We start from the raw sequence: 23,105 nt of genomic DNA, 5'->3' as shown, positions 1-23,105 counted from the left end.
GCGCTAAATTAACGTCACTGAAGCTATTCCCTGCTCTTGGCAACGGGAGCAGGGCTCCCTGGGATAGCATCCGGGAACTGAAGCAGTTCCTATCCGCTCGCGGCATGGGAGGGCGAGGGATGATGTTCCATTCAACGCGGGAACAGCTAAATGTATGTATGAATGCGCGCGCATTAAGCACATGTGCACGAACACCCGAATAGAGCTAATGCGTGTTTGCGCAACGTCATTTCATGCTTCAGAGGTATCAACAGATTCCTAATTCCTCCCTTTGGAAAGTGGGCGGGGGACCCTCGCTGTGGATTGGCTCCAATAAACCCATAGTTTTTAAGCACAGGCTTGTAAAACTGCCAAGATTCAGTTTTTGGGGAGAACTGAAGAGGACGGCAGGCAAGTTAAACTGGAGTAGGGTGTTGTTTTTTTATGAGAACATAGTCCAGTAGAATTGCCATTACTTTCTAGTACTGTATCGGGTTGCTAGTTCTGCCTAAGGTTCCTGCCGTAGACTGAAGCAGAAGTTGCTGCCTAAGAAGTCGGTCGGCCCTTTCCATCCTGGGAAAGGCTGTCTTCGTTGAAACTGCATGCACCAACCTTTTCTAGGTGGGAGTGGAGCAGGGGTTGTTGCTCATATTTATAATGGTATAAAACAACAACCAGCTGTTAAGATGCCTCAGATGTCCACAGAGGACAGCTGGCTTAAGAAAGTGCTACCCGTTGCTATCCTTGAAAAATTGGCCCACCACTGGAAAGTATTCAGCGGTAACACCAAACATGGGGATTTGCCGCTGTTTGTTGGACTTTCATGACGTATATGCGCAATTGTTCTAATTTCAAAATTGTACCAGCCAAATATGACTTTATGTAGAGCTATTCATGACATCTATATGTGTCTTTACATATAAATAGCCCGTAAAATTCATTGTGTCTTCGCGTCTTCAGTCAGATTGCATGATGACCTCTTGCCCATGCCTATATGTTCATCCTTCACCCCCTTTCTCCAATGCCCAAGGAAGAGCTGGTAGTTTGCTTTCTTATGCTGTGTCATTGCAGGTTTCATGCCTCAGTCAATAGTTGTTTGTTTGTTTCGATTAATAAAATTTATTTTTTTAGAAAATCAGTTGTTCCTGAGAGGGACAAGGTGCAGCCCCATCTACCCAGCTGGTTTCCTTCCTTCAGAAAGATAGCATGAGATCCATAAGACAATAACAAACAAAATCTTTAAAATTCACACAGACATGCACACAAGGAAAAATATACAGGGAAGGAGGAGGAAAACATGGAAACGTAGGCACCAGTCCTTACATATACTTAAAATGAACATAATCCCGCTGTCCCTCTTATTCCTCTGGTGCAGCCAGATTTACCGTATTTTTTGCTCTATAAGACTCACTTTTTCCCTCCTAAAAAGTAAGGGGAAATGTGTGTGCGTCTTATGGAGCGAATGCAGGATGCGTAGCTACCCCAGAAGCCAGAACAGCAAGAGTGATTGCTGCTTTCACTGCGCAGTGATCCCTCTTGCTGTTCTGACTTCTGAGATTCAGAATATTTTTTTTCTTGTTTTCCTCCTCCGAAAACTCCCATTCCCTCACCTCTTCAAATCTAATGGAAACGCTGTTACTTATTTTCCTCTGAAAATTGTTCATTTAAAACTGTATATGATTTGAAAGTGATCAAACTCTTGCATCAAATTAAAAGAATAAATAAATCATTTTGACTTAAAGTTTTTCCAAAAGTACTATTTCTCTTTCCTCCACCTCTCTCTACCAGTCCTGAGAGAGGTTCATCTTGAGTAACTGTTTAAATGGGCAATTTGTCTACATCTACATCTACATCTACATCCTGGTTTATGGAGTCTGTGTTTGGATACATTTTTGTTTCCTTTCCAGATCTTGGGATGGAGAGCAGCTGCAAGCCTTGCTTGGTCGGTGCTGCTGCTTCCTCTGTGTATTGCAGCCTTCATCAGCATCAGCAGCATTGACTTCTTCCACCCGGTACAATGGATCACAAGTATGTCAGTGCCCTGCCTGAGACAAATGTTACAGAGCAGTATTTATGCAGTTTTTAAATTCAACATTATTTGGGCATATTATCACAGCAATCCTTACAACAGCCTTAACATTTAGGCCAGTGTTCTCGTATTACATGTAGAGCAAGGATGGGGAACATTTTTTTCAGCCTGAGGGCCCCATGCCAATGGTGGGGGGGGGGGGGCAGAGGCAAAAATGGGTAGAGCAACAAATGTAAATGGTGCCTTTGTACAGTAGGCTGGTTGCTACACAACACTCGTACACCCCTCTGTATCCTCCATCCAGACATGCCAGAGGTATTATCAGAGTTATCTCTGGACCTCTGGAATTACAATTTCTGGACTGGGAGGAAGGCAGGGTAATAACAGTAACAACAGCAACAACAATGGTTTAGTGTGATGTGTGAATATGATCGCTGAGTTTATGGCTGAGGTGAGAGATATACCAAATGCCCCCTAGGTCTCAGCCCAGCCTTGTAGGCACTAAGATCTAGTAGTAGAGCTGTTGTATAGTACTTCTGATTCATATTTCCCCCCCTGTCTTAGGTTCATTCAATGACCTGTATACCTCCTACGTTATTTTCTGCATACTGCTAATGTCTGTGGTCATACTGGTAATAAGCATCTTCAACGTTGAGTTTCATGCAGGTTGGTGTTGAAAGCTGCATCAACTTAAAAAGTGCCGTTTGATTTGCTGATTTGTGCTTAACGTTAGGCTTTGTTTTAAACTTTGGAATCTGTTTCTTTGTGTGTCAGTAGAAACTTAGTTTCCAACCTTTGCTCTTAAAACTCTCCATTAATAAATGTGGAATAACTCTAAATGCTGTGCTAAATCCTTAAAGACCATTCTCCACTCCTGAAAGTCTGATTTGGCTTTTTTAAAGAACTCAGTATCCTACACTGAACTCATGAGTGCTTAAATGTGGAGTAGTGATTGCCTGAATGTGGTGTCTTGAAATGTGACACAAAGTATGTATGTAATGTGATACTCTTTAAGTCAGGAGGTGGTTAAATGTTCTTATTTGCCTTCTTACTTTGCAGTTGTGCCTTCTATTCCTTGCTCCCGGTTAGCTCTGATAAGCAAGATTATCCACCCGCAGCAAGTGATCCATTCCGTTGCTCATGCTGTAATGGGAATGCTGGTAGCTTGGTGTGCAGCAGTTATGACGAAGGGGAAGTTTCTCTTTTTATCTGTATCCTGCACAGCTACAGAAAGGTAACCCTGGGGGTGGTTCAAGAGCTGTTTATTAAAATGTAACTTCTTGCGAATGCTAATAACGAAATGCTGCCAGATAGTTCACATTAGGTGATTCTCATTTTGCTGCAAGTGTAGAAAGCTGGTAGGAAGATGTGTGCAAGCAAATGTTTCCTGAGAAATAAATTGCTGTGTACTTGTGACCCTTTGGGTGCAGAAGATAAAAGTAGCCTTGTAGCCACAGGTGAGGCAAGGAGAGACTTGGTGGAGGAAGGAACGTTTGTGCCATCTCTCCTCTTCTAAGCTCCTCAGTATAAGGGTTTTTGTTGACAAGGCTAGAAGCTTGCATTTCCATGAAGGCCATAGAGGACAGGGCTTCCCCTATACTGTAGCTTGTATAGGAAGTTAGTAACATTTTTGCTAACTTTTGAATTATTTACAAACCTGGATTAAAATACTCCAAAGAGGCTGCACCTTTTTCTGTAGCCTTTTCCCTATTTTTAGGACGCAAGTCAAGGTTGCTGAGAAAATGCAATTCTCATACCAGCTAACTCCAGCCAGTGATCCAGTAAGGATTATAGTCAGTTGCAGTTATCTGTTGGATAGTGCTCAGGATGCTGCCACTGCCCCCCAATATTTGTGCAATTTTATCACTTTTTAAAAAGTCAGTAGTTAAAAATGAGCACCTCCTTGCAGTACCATATGCATATCTGCAAGGCGAAGTGAATATAAAGTTGGGGAATGTGTGTTTCAGTCTGTTTATTATGTAATAGATAAACGAGAGTAAAACTTTTTTTCATAGTTGCTGGACAGTGTTTTGGAATGAGTCCTCCGCCACCTTAATTTTGCAAAATTGGATAACATTTCCTTAAAAGTAGAATTGAGTATAGAGTTATTATCTTCCTGTGCAACTAAAGGCTAAAATTACTGCTTTGCTTCAGTGTAGCTGATGCTGATCTGCACATGTGCCTGAATGAATACCACCTCTTCCTCTTGCTTCTTGGAGCCTTTATGGGTTACAGCTATAGCCTTCGGTATCTTGTTAACAATTTGAACTACCTTCCATTTCCAGTTATACAGGTAAGTGCGCAAGTAACAGCAGGAATAGAATTCAAACACTGGGCCACCTGTAGTGCTTTTGCTTTTATGTGATCATGAAGGTCAGCGGTTTGAATCTGCGTGACAGGGTGAACTCCCATTGCTCTGTCCCAGCTTCTGCCAACCTAGCAGTTCAAAAGAACACCAGTGTAAGTAGATAAATAGATATCACTGTGGCAGGAAGATAAACAGCGTTTCCGTGCACTCTTGCTTCCGTAACAGTGTTCTGTTGTGCCAGAAGCGTTCTAGTCATGCTGGAAAGCTGTCTGTGGATAAATAGACAGTCTGTGAATAAACATGCCTGGAAAGCTGTCTGTGGATAAACACTGGCTCCTTTGGCCTGAAAGCGAGATGAGCACCACACTCCATAGTCACCTTTGACTGGACTTAACTGTCCAGGGGTCCTTTAGCATTATTATTATTATTATTATTATTATTATTAATTATTACCTTTTACGTGATCATGACTATTACATATTTGGAGGGAAGTCATATCATGCTGGGTCCAGGAAGGATTTTTTTGCAGGGCATAGCTGCAGCATAGTGGGTGGGGACCCAAGAAACACAGTGGTACCTCGGGTTAAGTACTTAATTCGTTCCGGAGGTCCATACTTAACCTGAAACTGTTCTTAACCTGAAGCACCACTTTAGTTAATGGGGCCTCCTGCTGCAGCCGCGCTGCCAGAGCACGATTTCTGTTCTCATCCTGAAGCAAAGTTCTTCCCCCGAGGTAATATTTCTGGGTTAGCAGAGTATGTAACCTGAAGCGTATGTAACCTGAGGTACCACTGTATGAGCAGAACTTGAAAAAGGAGACTTCCCACTTCTGTTGGGACTCCTAGATGGTGTGGCTTGTGATGTGGGCGTCTGCAGTGGGTAGGCAAAATTGTCCCAAATCAGACAGAAACCCCTTATATGAGCAGAGCTTTCTTCTTTCAACGATCTTCTATCCACTTGCAGTTTTCAGGATCCAAACGAATGATTCTTGAGATTGTCTGTCACCCTGTTATAGTTGGGCTTTGATGCTGTGTGACAGTAATTCAGTTTATTGTAGTCATTTTACCACAGTACAGTGGGTTGGATCCAGAGAACTCCGCTTTTCCCATAGTGTTTTCCAGGCTGCTCCCTCTTTACAAGCCCTTGTGCTCCATGCAAAGGATACCCCTGAGGATTTTGGGGATTCCCTAGAATCCGGCAGAGCGGAGCTGTAGCAGGATGGTGAAATCAGAAGAATTTGGTTTGGCTGCCATGCACACACAGAAGTGCCTTTCCACTCATGTCGGACACCTTTGGATCCAAGCCAGTAACCTATAGTAATACAATATTTGGGAAGAGAGTAATTCTAAAATAGAAGAAAGTGTGCTCTTAATATCTATCAGGATCTTGCAGTATCTGAAATCATTTCTGAGTTTAAAATGTGACATATTTTAAACTCCCAAGTCTGATATATGGTATGTGGATAAGAATATTCTGCTGTTAAACATTTGCCCAATCTTTTTCAGCAATACAAGTATCTGCGCTTCAGGAGATCACTTCCGTTGCTTGCAAAGCATAGTTGTGTGGAGTCGCTTTATATGGTCAGAAACTTTTGTGCTGCTTACTATTTCTTTGGTAAGAATTTTTGGTAATTTTACTTCTCTCCCCCGCCGCCTTTTCTGTAAATGATACAAGTGAGAAGGAAGCCAGCAATTCCCTGATAACAAGTTGCTGAATTGGGGTGGGAGGGGGCTTTACATAAGAGTTGGCTGCCATAGTCATGCCCAACTTTTGGGGTTTACAAAGTCAACTGGCCAGTATAGGGGAGGGGGAAAATGCTCCGTGTAGCAGAGTTTTGCCCCCAATTTATCACCATTTCTTTTCCTTAAAACTTTCAAATTTCTGTTGGTAATATATTTTTATGCCAGAAATACATTTCCTCTATGGAAGTGTTAATACACCTGTGTTTTTACAGCTTGATTTCCCCCCCATTTGTGGCATTTTAGGTTATATTCCAAGGGCATGGATAATTACCACAATGAACCTTCAGACTGATAGGTTAGTACCTATAACAAATAAATAAATAAATTGAATTTCTAACTCTTCATCTTGTAATAGGGGAACTCCTTGTACATTTTGCAGGTTGTCAGATTCCTTCTCCATGCTTTAGAAAATAAGACTCCCAGAGCAGCTTGAAAAAAACAAACAACAGCCTAGCAAGACTGTCCCCACTTTCAGACGTATAATATGACACACAAGGAAGAAGGAATGGGGAAGGAAGAGGGGGCAGGAAACAAGCTCAGACTTCATGCTTTAAAATTGCAGTTCTCCTAGCGTTCAGTTGGGGTAGAAACAATTCAGGTAGGCTGATGGAGTTTAGCCAGTTAGATATTAAAACCAGCACTTTTAACTGAGCCCAGAATACAGTAGGTATGCTTATGCAAATACTAGAGTAGTGGTATAATAATTCCCCTAGCAACCTACTCCTGTCAATGAAAAGTGATGCATTTAATTGAAGTTTCTGGATTCTTATTGAGGGTGGTCTAGCACAGATGTTTCTTTCTAACAAGATGTGCTAAGTAAAAAAGAAACCTGGCCTCTCCCACCACCCTGGTATGGGCGTCCTTCCTGCTATTGATGGCCAGTCAAGGTCACATGCAGCTTTGATGTCGTACAGAGCTTCAAAACTAACTTTCCAGCTCCACCCCACTAGTCTGATGGTGCCCACAGGAGAATAATATTCTTCCATGGAGTAGGATAAATAGACTGAACACTAAAGCTTTCCATCAGGGATAGTTCTTACAGTGTTGGGAGATTTTAAAGATGTTTGAGGCTCATTGGGGAATGATGGTGACCTTATCCTCTCTGGCAGTGGGAAGTAACAAAGAACAGACTTCTCAGGCATCCTTGGTGGACTTACTGAGTCTGTTTGATTCTGTGTCAGTGGAGAATGTCCTAAATGTCTTCCACTATGCCCTGAGCAATCGTATGGGAAACACTTTCACAACAGAAGTATTAGAATCACATTTCCACTTGCATAGTTCATTTGTTGTGTTGTGTAAGCATATATCAAAAGCGATACTTTTGATATAGACCAGCTTGTTTTTATATACTGCTCATTGCAAAAAAACACCATGTAATGGTGTTGGCTTTCCTCCCCTGGCCTTCCAGTAAACTTCATCCTCTGGACACGATGGCTGGTCTCTTGGATTTGTCCCTTCTGTACCACAGCTGGCTATGTGGCGTGTTTCTTCTGATGACTTGGTACATTGCATGGCTGCTCTTCAGAATCTATGCCACTGAGGTTGGTGCTGTATGTCTGATATATACAATCGTACTATCTCTTCCGTTTTTAAAGCAATGCATGAATGCTCTTATACTTTTTGTATAGCACAGCAGGACTCTTGAGATCAGATTAATCGGTTTTCAGTTGGATAATTTTACATTCCTTTCCCCTGCTTTCTTGTCAGGACTGGGTTGGGTTGACAGCCTGTCCGTTTTGCTGGTTTGACCAGGCTTGCAAATGATCACAGTATATATTATTATTAATTTTGACAAAGGGGTTTTTCTCATGGCGAGCTTCAGCTACGGTGTGCGTTCCATTTTCAGGCACATCATTTTCCTGTCCAGCCGACATTTGCGGAAGAAACCGACCAGTGTTTACCTAAAATTTTAAGCAGCAACCCCCCACCTCTTATAAAGGTATGAGTTTGGTTAAATACACAGACTTGTCAAATTGCCTCTTTCGTAGTCTTTGTCATAATAGAAGCAATTTGAGTAAAATATAAGTGATAAAGCATGGGATTTCATGCAAGATATTTTTCAATTTACCAATAAAATTCACACTAGAAGCTTGCAGCCAAGGATTTGACAGGTTTTTTAGATCACTATGGGAATGTAATCTTTTCTCACCTCTGTAACTTCTAGCCATAAGTTTCTTTTGCCCATGTTCCTGGTTTTCCTTCCCCATCACATTCCTCTTTCCCCTCTTAATTCCTCTGAATCATTTCTTTCTCCCACTCCTTTCTGAAGTCGCTGTGCTTCTGTTTTGGGATCCGAACCCCTCTTTCCCTAGGTCCCTAATGCTTCTATTGTCTCCTTCCTTAGGCCATTCTCTCTGGCTTGCCTTATCAGCTTAGCAAATGACAGCCATAAATCCATTTCCATTCTCCATGGAATGCTCCATGAAATGCTTCACCAGTGCAACATTTTAGTGCAAAAATCTGTCTGCGTATCAAAGTAATTTCTTATACGTTTGCTTGCATACCTAAAGTGGCTGAAGCTCTTTGTCCCTTATCTAGCACTTAATGAAAATGCAGTTCTCAGGTGTGTCTGGAAAAAAGCAATAATTTGAAAATAATTTATTTTGAGGGTTCAGGTAGGTAGCCGTGTTGGTCTGACACAGTCAAAATAAATTAGAAATTAAAAAATTGTCCAGTAGCACCTTAGAGACCAACTAAGTTTGTTCTGGGTATGAGCTTTCATATGCATGCACACTTCTTCAGATACCTGTGTGCATGCACAAAGTTAGTTGGTCTCTAAGGTGCTACTGGACAATTTTTTAATTTATAATTTATTTTGAGGGGGCAGAGTGAAGGGAATTTTAGTGATAAAATTTGAGTAAAAATGTTACAGCTGTTAATACTTCTAAACATTTCCCCCTGCAGTTCTTGGCTTTACAGGACTTGATGTTCCTTTCCCAGTATTCTTCTGTGCGGCGTCAAGAGGTCTTCAGCCTTAGCCAGCCAGGTATTTGGAAAAAAATATCTATGACCCATTAAGTCAGAAGAGGAAAGTGAGAAGTAATCTGTAGGAAGCTGATTTTGAGGAGAGTTGTTCTGTTTTTATTGTTGTATTTAGCAAATAGTAGTGAGGAAAGGTAGGTTTTTATACAGAGCATCTTATGCTGACCACCATTGTGTCCAAAACAAGGTATGAGGAGGTCCAAGATGGATTGTGTACAAACAGCATTTCCCCTCTGCACTGGCAAAGCAGACGGTGCTTATCGCATGCATTAAAAGTAAGGTAGCTATGCATATTTTATTTGGGCTTTTTGGACCCCAATACAATTCTGTGAAATACGTTGGAAATGCCTCACTCCACTGCCTGATGTTCCAGTGTTTATTGACTAGCTTCTGATGGCTATATGATGTTGCTATATTCATGGCCTAACAGTTTGACCGCAACTTTGGGCATTTAAAGGGTTGATATTTTGAGTTGATTTTTTTTTTACTTCACATACTTCACTGTGATATAAGGGCTTGCGTAATAGCCTGACCCCTGTTTTGGGCTACTTCATGCTATGTAAATTGGCTAGCTTTTTTGGGTTGTAAGTTGCTCTGAGTTGCCTTGGGCAAGATAAAGTGACTAACAAATATAATTAATAATAATAATAATAATAATAAGTTTTTAAGTCTAGACATTCTGCTTGTCTATAAAAGGTGGACACCCTCACAACTGGACTTCAATCTCCCAGGAGTGCTTGAAACTTTTAAGTGATCTGACACAGAAACTGATAATGCACCAGGAGGCCGCAGCTGCAAACGGGAGGCTGAAACAGCAATCTGTGGGGGACATGAGACAGCCCTCTAGCCCTCCAGGTACTGGATGAATCAGTTGCAATGTTGCAGTTCTTGAGTCTCCAAATCACAGCTGGGCCTGCCAATGGGTGTCCTGGGAGAATCTTATTTCAAAAAGGGATAGGACAGCTGATTTATTGTTTCACTTGCATGTGGAGCTTTTGCTGATTTTTTTCCTTTAAAAAACACACATTCCAGTGGATGTTTGTAAAGAGCAGCTTCAGACTTTATGTGGGAATGCTGCCTTGCCATGGATGTGCTGGTGTTTTCTTACAGTAAACCCATGTTCACAGGCACACATTGCTCAGCCTGCAGTGAAAATGTACTAGGGAACTCACCGTGGTTTCTGTCCACTTTATGTCATGAGATATGCATCTGCCATTCATGCTTTGCTTGTGTTACAGCACTGTTTCCCCCCCAGTAAACAATTATAAGGTAAAGGTAAAGGACCCCTGGACGGTTAAGTCCAGTCAAAGGCGACTCTGGGGTTGCGGCGCTCATCTTGCTTTCAGGCCGAGGGAGCCGGTGTTTGTCCACAGACAGTTTTCTGGGTCATGTGGCCAGCATGACTAAACCGCTACTGGCGCACGGAGGACCGTGACAGAAGCCAGAGCGCGCAGAAGCACAGTTTAATCAGAGTGCATGGAAACGCCGTTTACCTTCCCGCCACAGCTGTACCTATTTGTCTACTTGCACCGACATGCTTTCAAACTGCTAGGTTGGCAGGAGCTGGGACAGAGCAATGGGAGCTTACCCCATCGCGGGGGTTCGAACCGCTGACTTTCCAATTGGCAAGCCCAAGAGGCTCAGTGGTTTAGACCACAGCCGAAAAATTGAAGTATAATAAAGTATGAAGCAGCCCTGAGGAATATATCGCCTCCTGTTGCTGTCCAGCTGGGATTTGGATCTCTGTCAGTTAGTAACTAAAACATTAGGTTTGCAAAGTGCATGACTTAGTGAATGCCACTTGTTGGTATAAACCATTTTGAGTTCTTCTTGTAAAATATTCTTATTTGCCAGGAGCAGCTGCTGAAGAAACATCATTTCACACTCCAAGGTCCATTATGCTTCCTCGAACCCAAATGCCTTCTCTGGTCAAATCATCTCTGTTGCCTTTGAAAACATCCCCTTCTTCTGACGTCAGAAGCAATTTAGGGTCACCTTTCACACCTCTGAGTCGCAAGGCTGGCGTGCTGGATTTAAACTCTCCTTGGAATGGATCTGTCCAAAGTCCCCATATTATGAGGAGAGGACCAAAATTATGGACAACAAGTTCAGGTAGAATTTATTCTCTCCCAATCTTAGTTTGAGGACTTGGCTACTTAATTACTGGGACACCCAGTTAGGCTTTTTGTTGTTGTTTTTTTAAAAAAGGTGGGGGAACCAACAGTTTGGATTTCTTTTGTAGATCTGCAGTGGACAGCCTCTTCTCCTGAACCCTACCCAATGAGTGCTGTTGCAGGCGGTGCAAATGTAGCAGTACAACCAAGTTTTATCTATACGTGGCTGCAGAGCAAGAAAGAGCAGGTATACGAAATCAGGCAATTAATGAGTCAATACTTCCACCAGCATTATTGTCTTGTGCATTTCCCCAGCGCTTTGTAATGTAGTTTAGTGCATTTCCCAAAGCAATCTGTAAACTTTCAGCAATGACCACTTCATAGCAACTCCTATCCCTGCAATGAAGCAGCACATTTTTGTTCTGATCATTGACACAACTCCAAAAATTAAAGCCTCTACTCTACTGAAGCTCTTGATTAAAATAAATGTGGGTGGCAGAACATAAACCACTGTCAAATGCAGTGCTTGCAGTTCAGAATATCTAGACCGTGGAGAGAGACTAAGATAAAACCTGAAATGCATTTATTTGGACCTGCATACTGTTTTAAATTGTTGGGAATTAGTTCCAACAAACTCATTTTAGGATTGGGGTGTCAACCAGTGAAGCTTAAAAGTTTTGGATTACTTTTAAACAGAGAATAAATATCATTTTGATCTGCCAAAGATGTACCGTTGTCTTTTCATTGATATTTTCTTCTTCCAGATCAAAACCTTCTTATCAAAACGAGTACTGATAATGTATTTTTTCAGCAAGGTAAGGATGAGGACATGACTTAGTGATCGAAATTTAACTGGGCAGCAAAGAATTATTGTTGTTACTGCCTTTTGAACTACTCCTATGAAATCTATGCTCATAACTATTGAACTCAAACAAGATAGGGGAACCTGTTTCCCTGAAAGCAGCTCTCATCATCTCTGACCATTGGCCCTGCTGTCTGGGGCTGATAGGACATTTGCAGGGGGATAGGGCCCTCTTCCCTGAATTAAGACTTGGTACATTGATCCTTGAAACAAATGCTGTGTAAACTGAAAATTTAGCTTCAAAATACTAATCTTCATAGGGTTAACACACTGAGCACTGAAACTATTTTCAGATTAACTTTTCATGCAGAGCTCGTGATGGCTAAACTTTGGTTACTTCATTTTATTTCTATATTTGAAACATTCTGTTTATATGGTTGGCTAAAGGGTTTGCAAAAACACTTCTCTCTCTTTCTTTCTCTCTTTTCCAGAACCCCGAGGCTTCAATTCAGGCTCTCTTTTCTGATACCCAAATGCATATTTGGGCTTTGGAAGGTAAGCACTTTCTTCATATTGGAAATGGCTCTCAGATGAATGTTTATGCTGCTCCCTTTGATTTATGTGGTAACCTTGCAGTGAAATTCACTCAGCAATATCAATTCATTTTTCTTTTGGCACACCCTCCCTCTCAGTTTCTGGGTTCTCACCCAGGGTTGAAACAAACTCTCAGCTCACCCACAAAAGCCTCACAACCAGAAGAGTTTCTGGAAACAGCGGACATCATCCTCGTTGCTTACTCTAGACTTGCTTTTTATGGGCAGGCCCAAGGTAGATGGCACTTCCTCAGGCTGCCTACAGCTGTACAGCTGCACTTTCCACACCCAGTTCCAGGTACAGCTGGTTTGTAGAGTTCCCAGGGGCTCCAAAGGATGGGAAAAGGGCCCTCCTCCACTCACAACTTTTTCTTCACCCTCTGCCCTCTCCTCTGCTTCCCGCTGTGTTATAATCCCAGATGAAGCAACAAGTTATCCAAACTACAAATTACTCCTCTTTTTAGGTTTGTCGCATCTCATAGCAGCTTCATTTACCGAAGACAGATATGGAGTTGTCCAAACAACACTGCCTTCTATTCTGAATACGTTGCTAACTCTTCAAGAGGTTAGGAGATTTTCTTTCTTCTTTGGAAAAAACAGTGATATGAACTCATAACGTGGTAATTGACTTAGAAAAAAAAAGATTGGTTTTGGTTTTGCCATGACTTTTTTCAAGCGAATTTTAACCATAGAAGAAAGGTCTGATAAGGTAAAGAGGATATTGGTGCTTAAGTTTCCTGTTGGTTTATTTCTATCCTAGGTGGTAGACAAGCAGTTCAAGCTTCCTCATGTTTCCAGCAAACCCCCCCGGATTTCAGGAAGTCTGGCAGACACTTCCTACAAAACCCTTCGATTTGCCTTAAGAGCGTCACTGAAAACTGCAATCTATCGGATCATCACCACTTTTGGAGAGCACTTAAAGTGAGGTTTGGGCTCATAAAGCTGCCTTAATGTTCATTTCTAAATATAATGAGATGTACCATAGGCTTCCATCTCTTTTCACAAATGAATGAAAATAAAAGGTTAGCAGGAACCATGCTCTACTCTGCGTAGAGAAAATAAAAGAGCTCTCTGCCAGGGATGTTACAAATTGTTATGCGCAGCAATCTGTGTAGCTTTGTACAGAAATGTTCTAAGGCAGCATACACACTATACCTTGAAAGCACATTCAGAGCACATTTGCCCCCTCAAATAATTCCAGGCACTGTAGTTGGTTAAGGATTACTAGGAATTCTAACTCTGTGAGAGGTAAACTACAGTGTTGTAGGGGGAAAATGTGCTTCGAATGTGCTTTGAAAGTATAATATATACGCAGCCTAACGGTGCTTTGAAGAAACCAGGAGCTGCATGATAGCAACTGAAAAGCCTTTTATCATGCCACTACCCTGCTAGCCCATGAGTTGACCCTAGCATTACCATCCTTCCATTTCCTTGGATTTCCAAGTGACAGCAGAGGGATGATAATGTTGAGCTACATTTATTTGCCCAGGTTGTTTAGGCTTCTCGTTTTTCTAAGAAAGTCATCAAACCTTTTCCGAACTTTGTATATTGAAGTGTTTGGGGAACAGGTCTGCAAAATATGTTTTGTGTTTTTTCTGTTCTCCAGTGCCGTGCAAGTATCTGCAGAAGTCAAGAAAAGACTCCAGCAGTTCCTGGAGTTCAAGGAGTAGTTCAAGTCAAAGTGCCTGTGCTGTTAACAGGTGGATAATGCAAGTTCAGCTGCCTCAGATCAAAAGAAATTGAAACTGATTTGATCTGTCCTACTGACTTTCCAGAGGTGTACTTTAATTGCAAGTCAAGGGGTGACTAAACTGTCAACAGAAGTACTTGAAACACTTGGAATACGTTACTTGACATTTTGTATAATAAAGTGGGTTTTTTTAAATGAATGAAGGTCTGCAGTAGTTGAATGCTATTATGATTTATGTATGGCAGATAATGGGAACCTGTGTCCTTCCAGACATTTTGGGCAACACCTCCACACATCCCTGACTGTTGGTCATGCTGGCTGGGGCTGATGGGACTTGGAGTCCAACAACATCTGAAGGGCCATTAGTTCCACACCCCCGATATATGAGATTGCTCTGATTTGAAGGAGGGTATGGGTTTTTCTACATGATCTTTACTAATGTGGCACTTTCCTTCTCGTAATAAGTGACTCATTTTGTTTGGGGGTGTCGCTTCTGAGAATTCAAGGGTTGTCTCCAACTAAGCTGTACTCAGATTAGAGCCATTGAAATTTATGAACCTAAGTTAGTTAAATCCATTAATTTCAGTGGGTTTTCAGTGGGTAATGTTTATGGGGCCGTGCTCCAAACCTTATAAGTACCAGGCTGTCTGACACCACAGCAGATACTCATTCCCGTGATTCCTTTTCCTAAGAAAATGAGTTAAAGCCATGTGGAGACTAGATTTGCTGAGGGATTCTCGAAATTGTAGGCTCCTAGCACACCTAGGAGGTTGTGCATCCATAGGAGTGATGAGAGGAGGAGTGACTGCTGGGAGGACCGCAGAGAAGAAATGCCATGGTGCATCTGCAGCAGCACAACTGGACGCCTTCAGCTGCAACAAAACATGTCTCCCATATCTCTCTCTACAGCCACAGCAGGCACTAACCTTCCAGCGGTTTGACTTCACCCCAAAAGGCACACTGTCTCCCAATACAGATTGGATGCCAACCAGCAATCCTTGCTCCAGATGCGATGTCACCATTATAGCCTATATGACTTTCCACACTTGGTCCCACTCTCCACATGAGGCAATAGGAATGTGTGCCTTTAAGAGTAGAGGGTACCCTTCCTTCCTCAGCAGCCCCTCAGAGGCTACCATGCTTACCAAGCAGAAGCCTGGGACACCTCTCCAGGAAGCAAAACAGCAAAGGTGGCCACACCAAGATATATTCTCCAGCACCTATACAACTCCTCAAATACTTTCATAGAGCTGCGTACAGAATAAATCAGAAGGACTATGTATGGCGGGATTTCCTCTCTAGTCCTTCTAGACATTCCGAGGGCAGCCCAGAAGGGTTGAACGCCATGAGAGAGGCAGGAACATCTCCTTCTTTTTAAATCTAAGGGCTTATCCACACTTAAATTTTGCCCTGTTCTTTCCAGGCTGTGCTTTAAATATCCACCTCTGAGTGTGTTCAAGGAGAGGTGTGGCTTTCCCTGCTAAAACCTGCTCTTTTAGGCCGGAAGGTTTGAGGCCTAGTTCTCCAACTGTCACTCCTCATTGGAGTGACACTCCTCCAACTGTCACTTCCTTATTGAGAATGCCTGCCGGAAGGAGAAAACGAGGTGCAAAGAGCCAGAAGACCATTATTGAGACTCACAATTCCTCTAAAACAAAGAATCGGCAGAGAGCCAACGCCATCTGCCCTGGCTCAGAAACAGAGCGGGGTGAGGAAACCGATAAAACGGAGCAAATAGAACAAACAGTGATTTAACATTACTGAAATGTAGATCTAGAAAATTTCCACTTCCTGCCTACCTTGAGAAACACCATGTGCCTATTTATGACCTTTAGGTCATCAACCCTCCTATCTCGACTCATGGAGATAAAGGATACCCTATGGTGGTTCCATTCTCTCTGCCCAGTGAGGGTATTTAAGGATGAAACTAAGAGGCAATTAGTCCCTTGCATAGAGTCAAAGCTAATGCGGATCAAGGAAACCAAGCTCAACACTAGAAATACTAATTGCCCGAAGGAAGAAAAGAACTCTGTAAGCTTAGAATTACAAGACTTGAAGAAGAGGCTAATGAGTATAAAGACTGAGATTTCCACCCAAAATATAAGGACAGTAGAGCCTAGAGCACAATATTTAAAGACGTCCAACAGCTCTTTATCCCATAGAAAGACATCAGTGCAACTCCCTGTTCCCTTTTTAAACGACACCAAATTAGATGAGGAATTTGGCGCCTCCGACATTTCTATGGCAACACCACCTAAAGAACTCTATGTTGCTGACAATCTGGAGATATCCAGCACCAAATCTACATCTAGACCTTTGCCTAATGTTCCAAAAACTTATCAGAATGATCAGCCTTCTCTACTGTACTCCTGGCGAGACAGGGTGGACAGATCTTCCGAATTCGAATCTGGCTCTTTGTTGGCCAGTGATCCACATTTTATAACACATACCTCATTAATACTTCCACAGCCACAGATAGAACCAACAATCCTCCAATTAACCCAGGAGGGAGAGGGGGATTGACAGTTAATGAAACACCATGGGACTGTCCCCCCCGCTTGGGGTGCGGTTGGTTGGGTTTTATCTTCTAGGGATACTTACCCTATCAGACCTCCACCTCTTTCCCATACCATTTTGACCCAGGAGTCCTGGCCCAAGGATGACTTGTTATTGAGGGGATGTTACCCATCTATTGGGGAGGCTAGTATGGGATCTGGGATTTCCACAATTGAAGGGCTAGGGAGGAATGGCGGTGGGGCTAGATATCTCTATCGGTGAAGGGTTTCGAGATGCAGTGATCCTCGAACCCCTTCCAATCTACGCCCCATCCCAAGGGATGATGGTAGGGAGAGCAAGGATTACACACCTCCGTCATTGGTGCTGTGCAATGCCAGGTCCATAGGCAACAAAACCGCCACCATGCGTGACTTCTTTGTCTCGCAGGGGATTGACCTGGCTTGCTTGACGGAGACCTGGGTACGGGAAGGCGAAGTAGTCTCCCTACATGAGATAACACCCCCAGGTTTCTCTCTCCTCCATCAATCGTGGACTGTGGGTCGGGGGGGAGGAGTAGCATGTTATTCCGGGAGGATTGCTCTTTCAGAGCTTTGCCATCACCGGCAATCTCTGGCATTGAATGTGTTGGTCTCGTGTGGGGCACCAAGGAGAGCTTGGCTGTCTGGCTGGTGTACCGACCACCCAGCACACCTGCAGCCACCCTGTCAGACCTGCTGGAGGTGGTGGCGGGCTGGGCCTTGGAGTTCCCAGACCTACTGGTTTTGGGAGACTTCAATGTCCATGCCGATGCTGCTCCCTCCTCACAGGCTCTGGACCTAGTGACTTCCATGGCAACACTAGGGCTCTCCCAGTTTGTTTTGGGCCCCACTCATCAAGCAGGCCACACGCTGGATCTGATCTTTGGGGCCGGCATAGATGTGATCATGCTCCCCGCTGTGGAAGTGCCATGGTCTGATCACTACGCTCTGAAAGCCAAGACTGACTTCCCGCTCCTCCGCGGCTCGGGTGGCGAACCTATTTGGGCTTGTCCGCGAAAACTGATGGATCCTGATAGATTCCGACAAGCCTTGCGGAACCCTGCTCCTCCTGGCGACTCATTAGATGACCTTGTTGAGGACTGGAATAACCGGCTCTTGGCAGCCATTGATGAGATCGTGCCTAAGCGCCCTCTGCGACCCCGTCGAAACCAGGCCCCTTGGTTTACTGAGGAGCTCCGGAAAATGAAGCGGGATCTCAGACGGCTAGAGCGAGTATGGCGACGGACTCGTGACGGAGCCTCAAGAACATCTTATAGGACGCTTATGAAAGCCTATGAGATGGCTATGAAAGCTGCTAAGAAATCTTACTTTGCAGCTTCCATTGCATCCGCTAGCTCTCGCCCGGCACAACTTTTTAGAATAATTAGGTCAATAACATCCTTAGGAGGACAACCAAATTTAAGCACAAATTCGACCCACAGCTGTGAGGCATTCGCGAGCTTTTTTGCGGAGAAAGTCCTGTTGCTCCGCCGTGACCTCCCTGCCAATTTAGATACAGTGACTGAACTGGAGGCCCCTCAACTGACTTCAGGTCCAGTGTTGGACCATTTCGATCGGATACTCCCTACTGATGTGGATAGATTCCTCCAAGTTGGTAGGTCCACCACCTGCCTCCTTGATCCGTACCCGTCTTTGCTGATTAGGGAGTGTCCAGATGTTGCGCGGACCCCCCCTGGTTGAAATTATCAATTTGTCCCTTGACACGGAGACATTCCCAGGGGAACTGAAGGAAGCAGTGCTGTGTCCACTCTTAAAGAAAACTTCATTAGATCCCTTAGACCTATCCAATTACCGCCCAGTTTCAAATCTTCCATACCTGGGTAAGGTAACTGAGAGAGCGGTTGCTGAACAGCTTGGTAGGTTTCTGGAGGAAACATTGGCATTAGATCCATTTCAGTCCGGTTTCCGTCCTGGTTTTGGGACGGAGACGGCTCTGGTCGCCCTAACAGATGATCTCCGTAGACAACTGGATCGAGGCTGGTCAGGACTGCTGATCCTTTTAGATTTGTCAGCAGCCTTTGACATGGTCGATCATGATCTTCTGGACCACCGCCTCGCAGACGTGGGGATACAGGGCATAGCCCGTAACTGGTTGTGCTCTTTTATCTCTGGTCGGGGACAGAGGGTGGCACTAGGGAGGGAAATGTCGTCGTGCCACTCCTTGGTGTGTGGAGTGCCGCAGGGCGCAATTCTCTCCCCGATGCTTTTTAACATCTTTATGCGCCCCCTTGCCCAGATTATCCGGAGCTTTGGGCTGGGCTGTCACCAATATGCTGATGACACTCAGCTCTATCTGCTGATGGATGGCCACACCGACTCGGCCCCGAACACACTGACCAGATGCTTGGAAGCTGTGGCTGGATGGTTTTGTGGGAGCCGATTGAAACTAAATCCTTCGAAGACAGCGGTCCTATGGCTAGGTCGGGATGGCATGGGGATGAGGGACCAACTCCCTTCTCTTGCGGGGGCCCAATTAGTGCCATTGCCTTCCGTTAAGAGTTTGGGTGTAATCCTTGACGCCTCCCTTTCCATGGAGGCGCAAGTTACAGCAACAGCCAAGGTGACATTTTTCCACCTTCGCCGCATCAAGCAGTTGGTCCCTTACCTTTCCTGCCCTGACCTGGCCACAGTGATCCATGCGACGGTCATCTCCAGGCTTGACTACTGTAATTGTCTCTACGCGGGGCTGCCCTTGAAGCTGTCCCAGAAACTCCAGCGGGTACAGAATGCTGCAGCGAGGCTCCTCACGGGGTCTCTGCCATGGGAGCATATTCACCCAGTGCTTTTCAAGCTACACTGGCTCCCGGTGGAGTACAGGGTCAGATTTAAGGTGCTGCTTTTGACCTTTAAAGCCCTTCACGGCCTAGGACCCTCGTACCTACGGGACCGCCTCTCCTGGTATGCCCCACGGAGAGCCTCAAGGTCCATAAATAACAACACCCTAGTGGTCCCAGGCCCTAAGGAAGTTAGACTGGCTTCAACCAGAGCCAGGGCCTTTTCAACTCTGGTGGAACGCTCTGCCTCATGAGACCAGGGCCCTGCAGGATCTGATTTCTTTCCGCAGGGCCTGTAAGACAGAGTTGTTCCGCCTGGCCTTTGGCTTGGAGCCAATTTGATTCCCTCCCTCCCTCTCTTTTTTCTTTTCCTTCTCCTCCTGCGATGAGGCTACATTTTAATATTTTAATGTTCCATTATTTTAATGTTGTATTTTTTTTGTTTTTGTTTTTAACTTGTAATCATCTTGTTTTTATTATTGCTTGTAAGCCGCTCTGAGCCTGGCCTTGGCTGGGGAGGGCGGGGTATAAATAAAAAATATTATTATTCTGATAGTGGAGGCAGAGCTTAACCACCCCAATTATGGGTTCTAAGCCTGAGCTCAAAGGAGACATAACTCTGAACGTAATTCACACTTTTCCCCTCCTACATCCTCCTACAAGCCTTTTAGACATAAATAATAATAATAATTTATTATTTATACCCTGTCCATCTGGCTGGGTTTCCCCAGCAACTCTGGGCGGCTTCCAACCGAATATTAAAAACAATACAGCGTCAGATATTAAAAACTTCTCTAAACAGGGCCGCCTTCAGTTGTCTTTTAAAAGTAAAATAGTTGTTTATTGCCTTGACATCTGACAGGAGAGCGTTCCACAGGGCAGGCGCCACTACTGAGAAGGCCCTCTGCCTGGTTCCCTGTAACCTCACTTCTCGCAGTGAGGGAACTGCCAGGGAAAGCAGGTTGAATTCACTATTTAAGATGAGGGGCCTATAAATTATTTAAAGAGCCACTGTGTGAATGCAGAGGATTCTAATGCTGAATTATCCAGTATAAAACGTTACCTTGTGGGTGGCCTGTTCAATGAAGAAAATTAAGACGTCAGACAAACATGATATTCTTTGCTGTACATATTGGAGAATAAGTAGAAATTTACATACATTTGAGTAATTGTTTTTGTGCTGCACACCATCCTGATGTTGCAGTTTCTAAATGGTGGTAAATAGATAAACTTTTATAAATAAATAAATAAAAAAGGTCTGGCTATATCTTTGGTTCACCACCAGAGGTCACTGTTCTACATGTAAATTGTATGTATTGCCTCCTTTCATCCAAAGAGTCTTGCTTTGCCCTTAATGACAAGCTGATCTGCAATACAACCTAGTTTCTCAAACTTTGTTGAGGGCTTAGAATGATGTGACAGGAAAGGGATCCTGAGGCTGGCAGTCAGATCAGTCGGAGCACCCCATCAATTCTCGTTCATCCACTTTAGGGTTCTGCGAGTGACTGCTCTCAAGTACCTCATCAGATTAAGTAAGATACTCAGGAGGACCAGCTGCTTTATTTCAATTATGTATCTATGGTGGGTGTAGTTTCAGGAAGGGCCAGAAATACAATGGTTCTATTCTTTTATCGTTTTTGAGATTGTTTTAATTTTTATTTCTAATACAGTGGTACCTCAGGTTACAGATGCTTCGGGTTACAAACTCCGCTAACCAGGAAGTGGTTGCTCCAGGTTAAGAACTTTGCCCCAGGATAAGAACGGAAATCATGCGCCAGCAGCGCAGCGGCAGCAGGAGGCCCCATTAGCTAAAGTGGTACCTCAGGTTAAGAACTGTTTCAGGTTAAGAATGGACCTCTGGAACGAATTAAGTTCTTAACCTGAGGTACCACTGTACACATCAAGCAATAACAACAACCATTAAGAAAAGAAGAAAGATCAAAGCAAGATCATTATTCCATTATTTTCAATGTGAGTCTGAGATACACTGAGGGACCAACACAAGAGATGGTAGGCGAATTAATTGCGCCTCGCTCCCCAAGTGCCTTCACTAACTAGGGTTAACACATGCAAGTTTCCCCAGGTTTCTGAAAAGCCCTAATCCTAGCAACAAGGCCAGTGCACAGGGACTAGCTGTGAAGGAAAGAGCCAGTTTAATTGTGATTGTTTTGGTTGACATGTGCGCTTCTGAGGAAAAAGGGGGAAAGGCACACTAAAATCTATGCACAAATTACTGTCTGTGCAACTGTGAATGCATTTGTGTGTGTGTGTGTGTGTGTGTGTGTGTGTGTGTGTCCTTTCAAACACCATCCATTTCCTCTTCAATTAAAACAACAAGAATGTGTGGTGCTGGGTTGTGTGATAATGGCAACACAGGACACACAGGACTTAAGAATCTCCCAGTTTTTATTATACTTTCTCGTGGCTTTTAGCATGAAATCGCATTATAAACATGGGAGATAAAGGGTTCTATTCCATACAGTCTGACTCCTGAGGAACAATTGCATTTGCAAAAAATAAAGTAACACTTTGCAAAGCAAGGGCAATTCAGGGTAGATTGTACCCAGGTTGCCTTAAACCAAGTCATCTCATGGGTCTATCTAGTGCAGTACTGTCTGGTGACTGGCAACATCTCTATAGATTTTTAGACTACTGGACCATAGATCTTCCCAGCCGTACCAGGATTTGCTGAGGAAATATCCTACAAATCTTGGCATATGATAGGGCTTTCAAAGGCGGAATTAACACCCGGGGTTAGGGTTGGAATAAAAAAGCTCAACAACTTTCGGGGTTGAGCTTTCTGTTTCCTGTAAGAAAGAGAAGCTGTATTTGGAAAACAACTCTTGTCTGTTATCTCAATCCAAAGCCATTCTTTCCCAAAACAACTGTTGGGAGGGAGGGTTTTGTGGCTCCTTGTGTAGCCTTTGGTATGCATAGCCATTTCTGTCACATCAGATCCTGTAATTATGGTGACATGCACATTTTTTGACCCACCTGCCTATTTTCCTTCATATGCTATGGTTAGCGTTGCAGAGGACAACTTCCTCTGTGAGAGCTCCCTGATTCCGGTGCATTTGAAATAACAAAGCTAGTCCTCAAGCAAATACACAATTGCCCTTATCAGTCTTGAAGACAACTGGAATCTCTGTACATCCAGTCTGAAGAGCTCTGTCCATGTTGAGATTTGCTGTTATATTGCACTGGGTTGCTACCAGGGCAAATTATAATTTAATTGCTGGTTTAAAATAAGTTGCATTATATTTTAATTATTGGTTTAACTAATTTTATTTTATTATTACTGTATTTTTCTGTGTATAAGACGCCCCATGTATAAGACACCCCCTATTTGGGGGGACTCCAAATTAAGAAAACATCCCTCAGCACTACCCGTGTATAAGATGAGCCCTAATTTTAAACTTAATTTTTTGTTTAAAAAACCTAGTCTTATACATGGAAAAATACGGTATGTATTTTAATAATTAATGTTTTTAATGTCGTAAGCTACCTTGAATCCCAACTTGGGAAAAAGGCGGAATG

At 43.5% G+C, this 23,105-nt stretch overlaps 1 protein-coding gene across 3 annotated transcripts; it reads left to right on the top strand.

The window, feature by feature from the left end:
* The first annotated feature begins 18 nt into the window (after window positions 1-18).
* Window positions 19-14,438, top strand: NDC1 (NDC1 transmembrane nucleoporin). 3 transcript variants are annotated; one of them, XM_081010668.1, is made up of 18 exons: window positions 19-152; window positions 1,887-2,007; window positions 2,573-2,674; window positions 3,068-3,242; window positions 4,163-4,301; window positions 5,822-5,930; window positions 6,302-6,353; window positions 7,467-7,599; window positions 7,905-7,997; window positions 8,963-9,044; window positions 9,737-9,895; window positions 10,895-11,152; window positions 11,283-11,401; window positions 11,919-11,969; window positions 12,448-12,511; window positions 13,014-13,114; window positions 13,310-13,470; window positions 14,156-14,438. In XM_081010668.1, exons 1-18 carry the CDS (start codon window positions 105-107, stop codon window positions 14,217-14,219), a joined length of 2,031 nt encoding a protein of 676 aa, XP_080866794.1. In that variant the 5' UTR covers window positions 19-104; the 3' UTR covers window positions 14,220-14,438. The 3 variants fall into 3 exon arrangements, with proteins under 3 accessions (XP_080866794.1, XP_080866793.1, XP_080866792.1); XM_081010667.1 differs by having other exon boundaries at window positions 124-244; window positions 10,901-11,152; XM_081010666.1 differs by having other exon boundaries at window positions 124-244.
* Window positions 14,439-23,105: the final 8,667 nt, after the last annotated feature.

This window comes from Podarcis pityusensis (assembly GCF_964106645.2).
Source record: "Podarcis pityusensis genome assembly, chromosome: 6".
Lineage (NCBI taxonomy): Eukaryota > Metazoa > Chordata > Lepidosauria > Squamata > Lacertidae > Podarcis > Podarcis pityusensis.
Note: the sequence above shows the minus strand (reverse complement) of the source record. Positions and strands in the feature narration are given on the sequence as shown.

Excerpts from the sequence above, each read along its gene's own strand:
- NDC1 (XM_081010666.1), top strand. The coding sequence starts at position 155 with ATGTATGAATGCGCGCGCATTAAGCACATGTGCACGAACACCCGAATA. Across the intron at positions 6,354-7,466 it reads ATGAACCTTCAGACTGATAG|TAAACTTCATCCTCTGGACA; the intron begins GTTAGTACCTAT and ends CTGGCCTTCCAG. Across the intron at positions 9,045-9,736 it reads CTTCAGCCTTAGCCAGCCAG|GTGGACACCCTCACAACTGG; the intron begins GTATTTGGAAAA and ends TGTCTATAAAAG.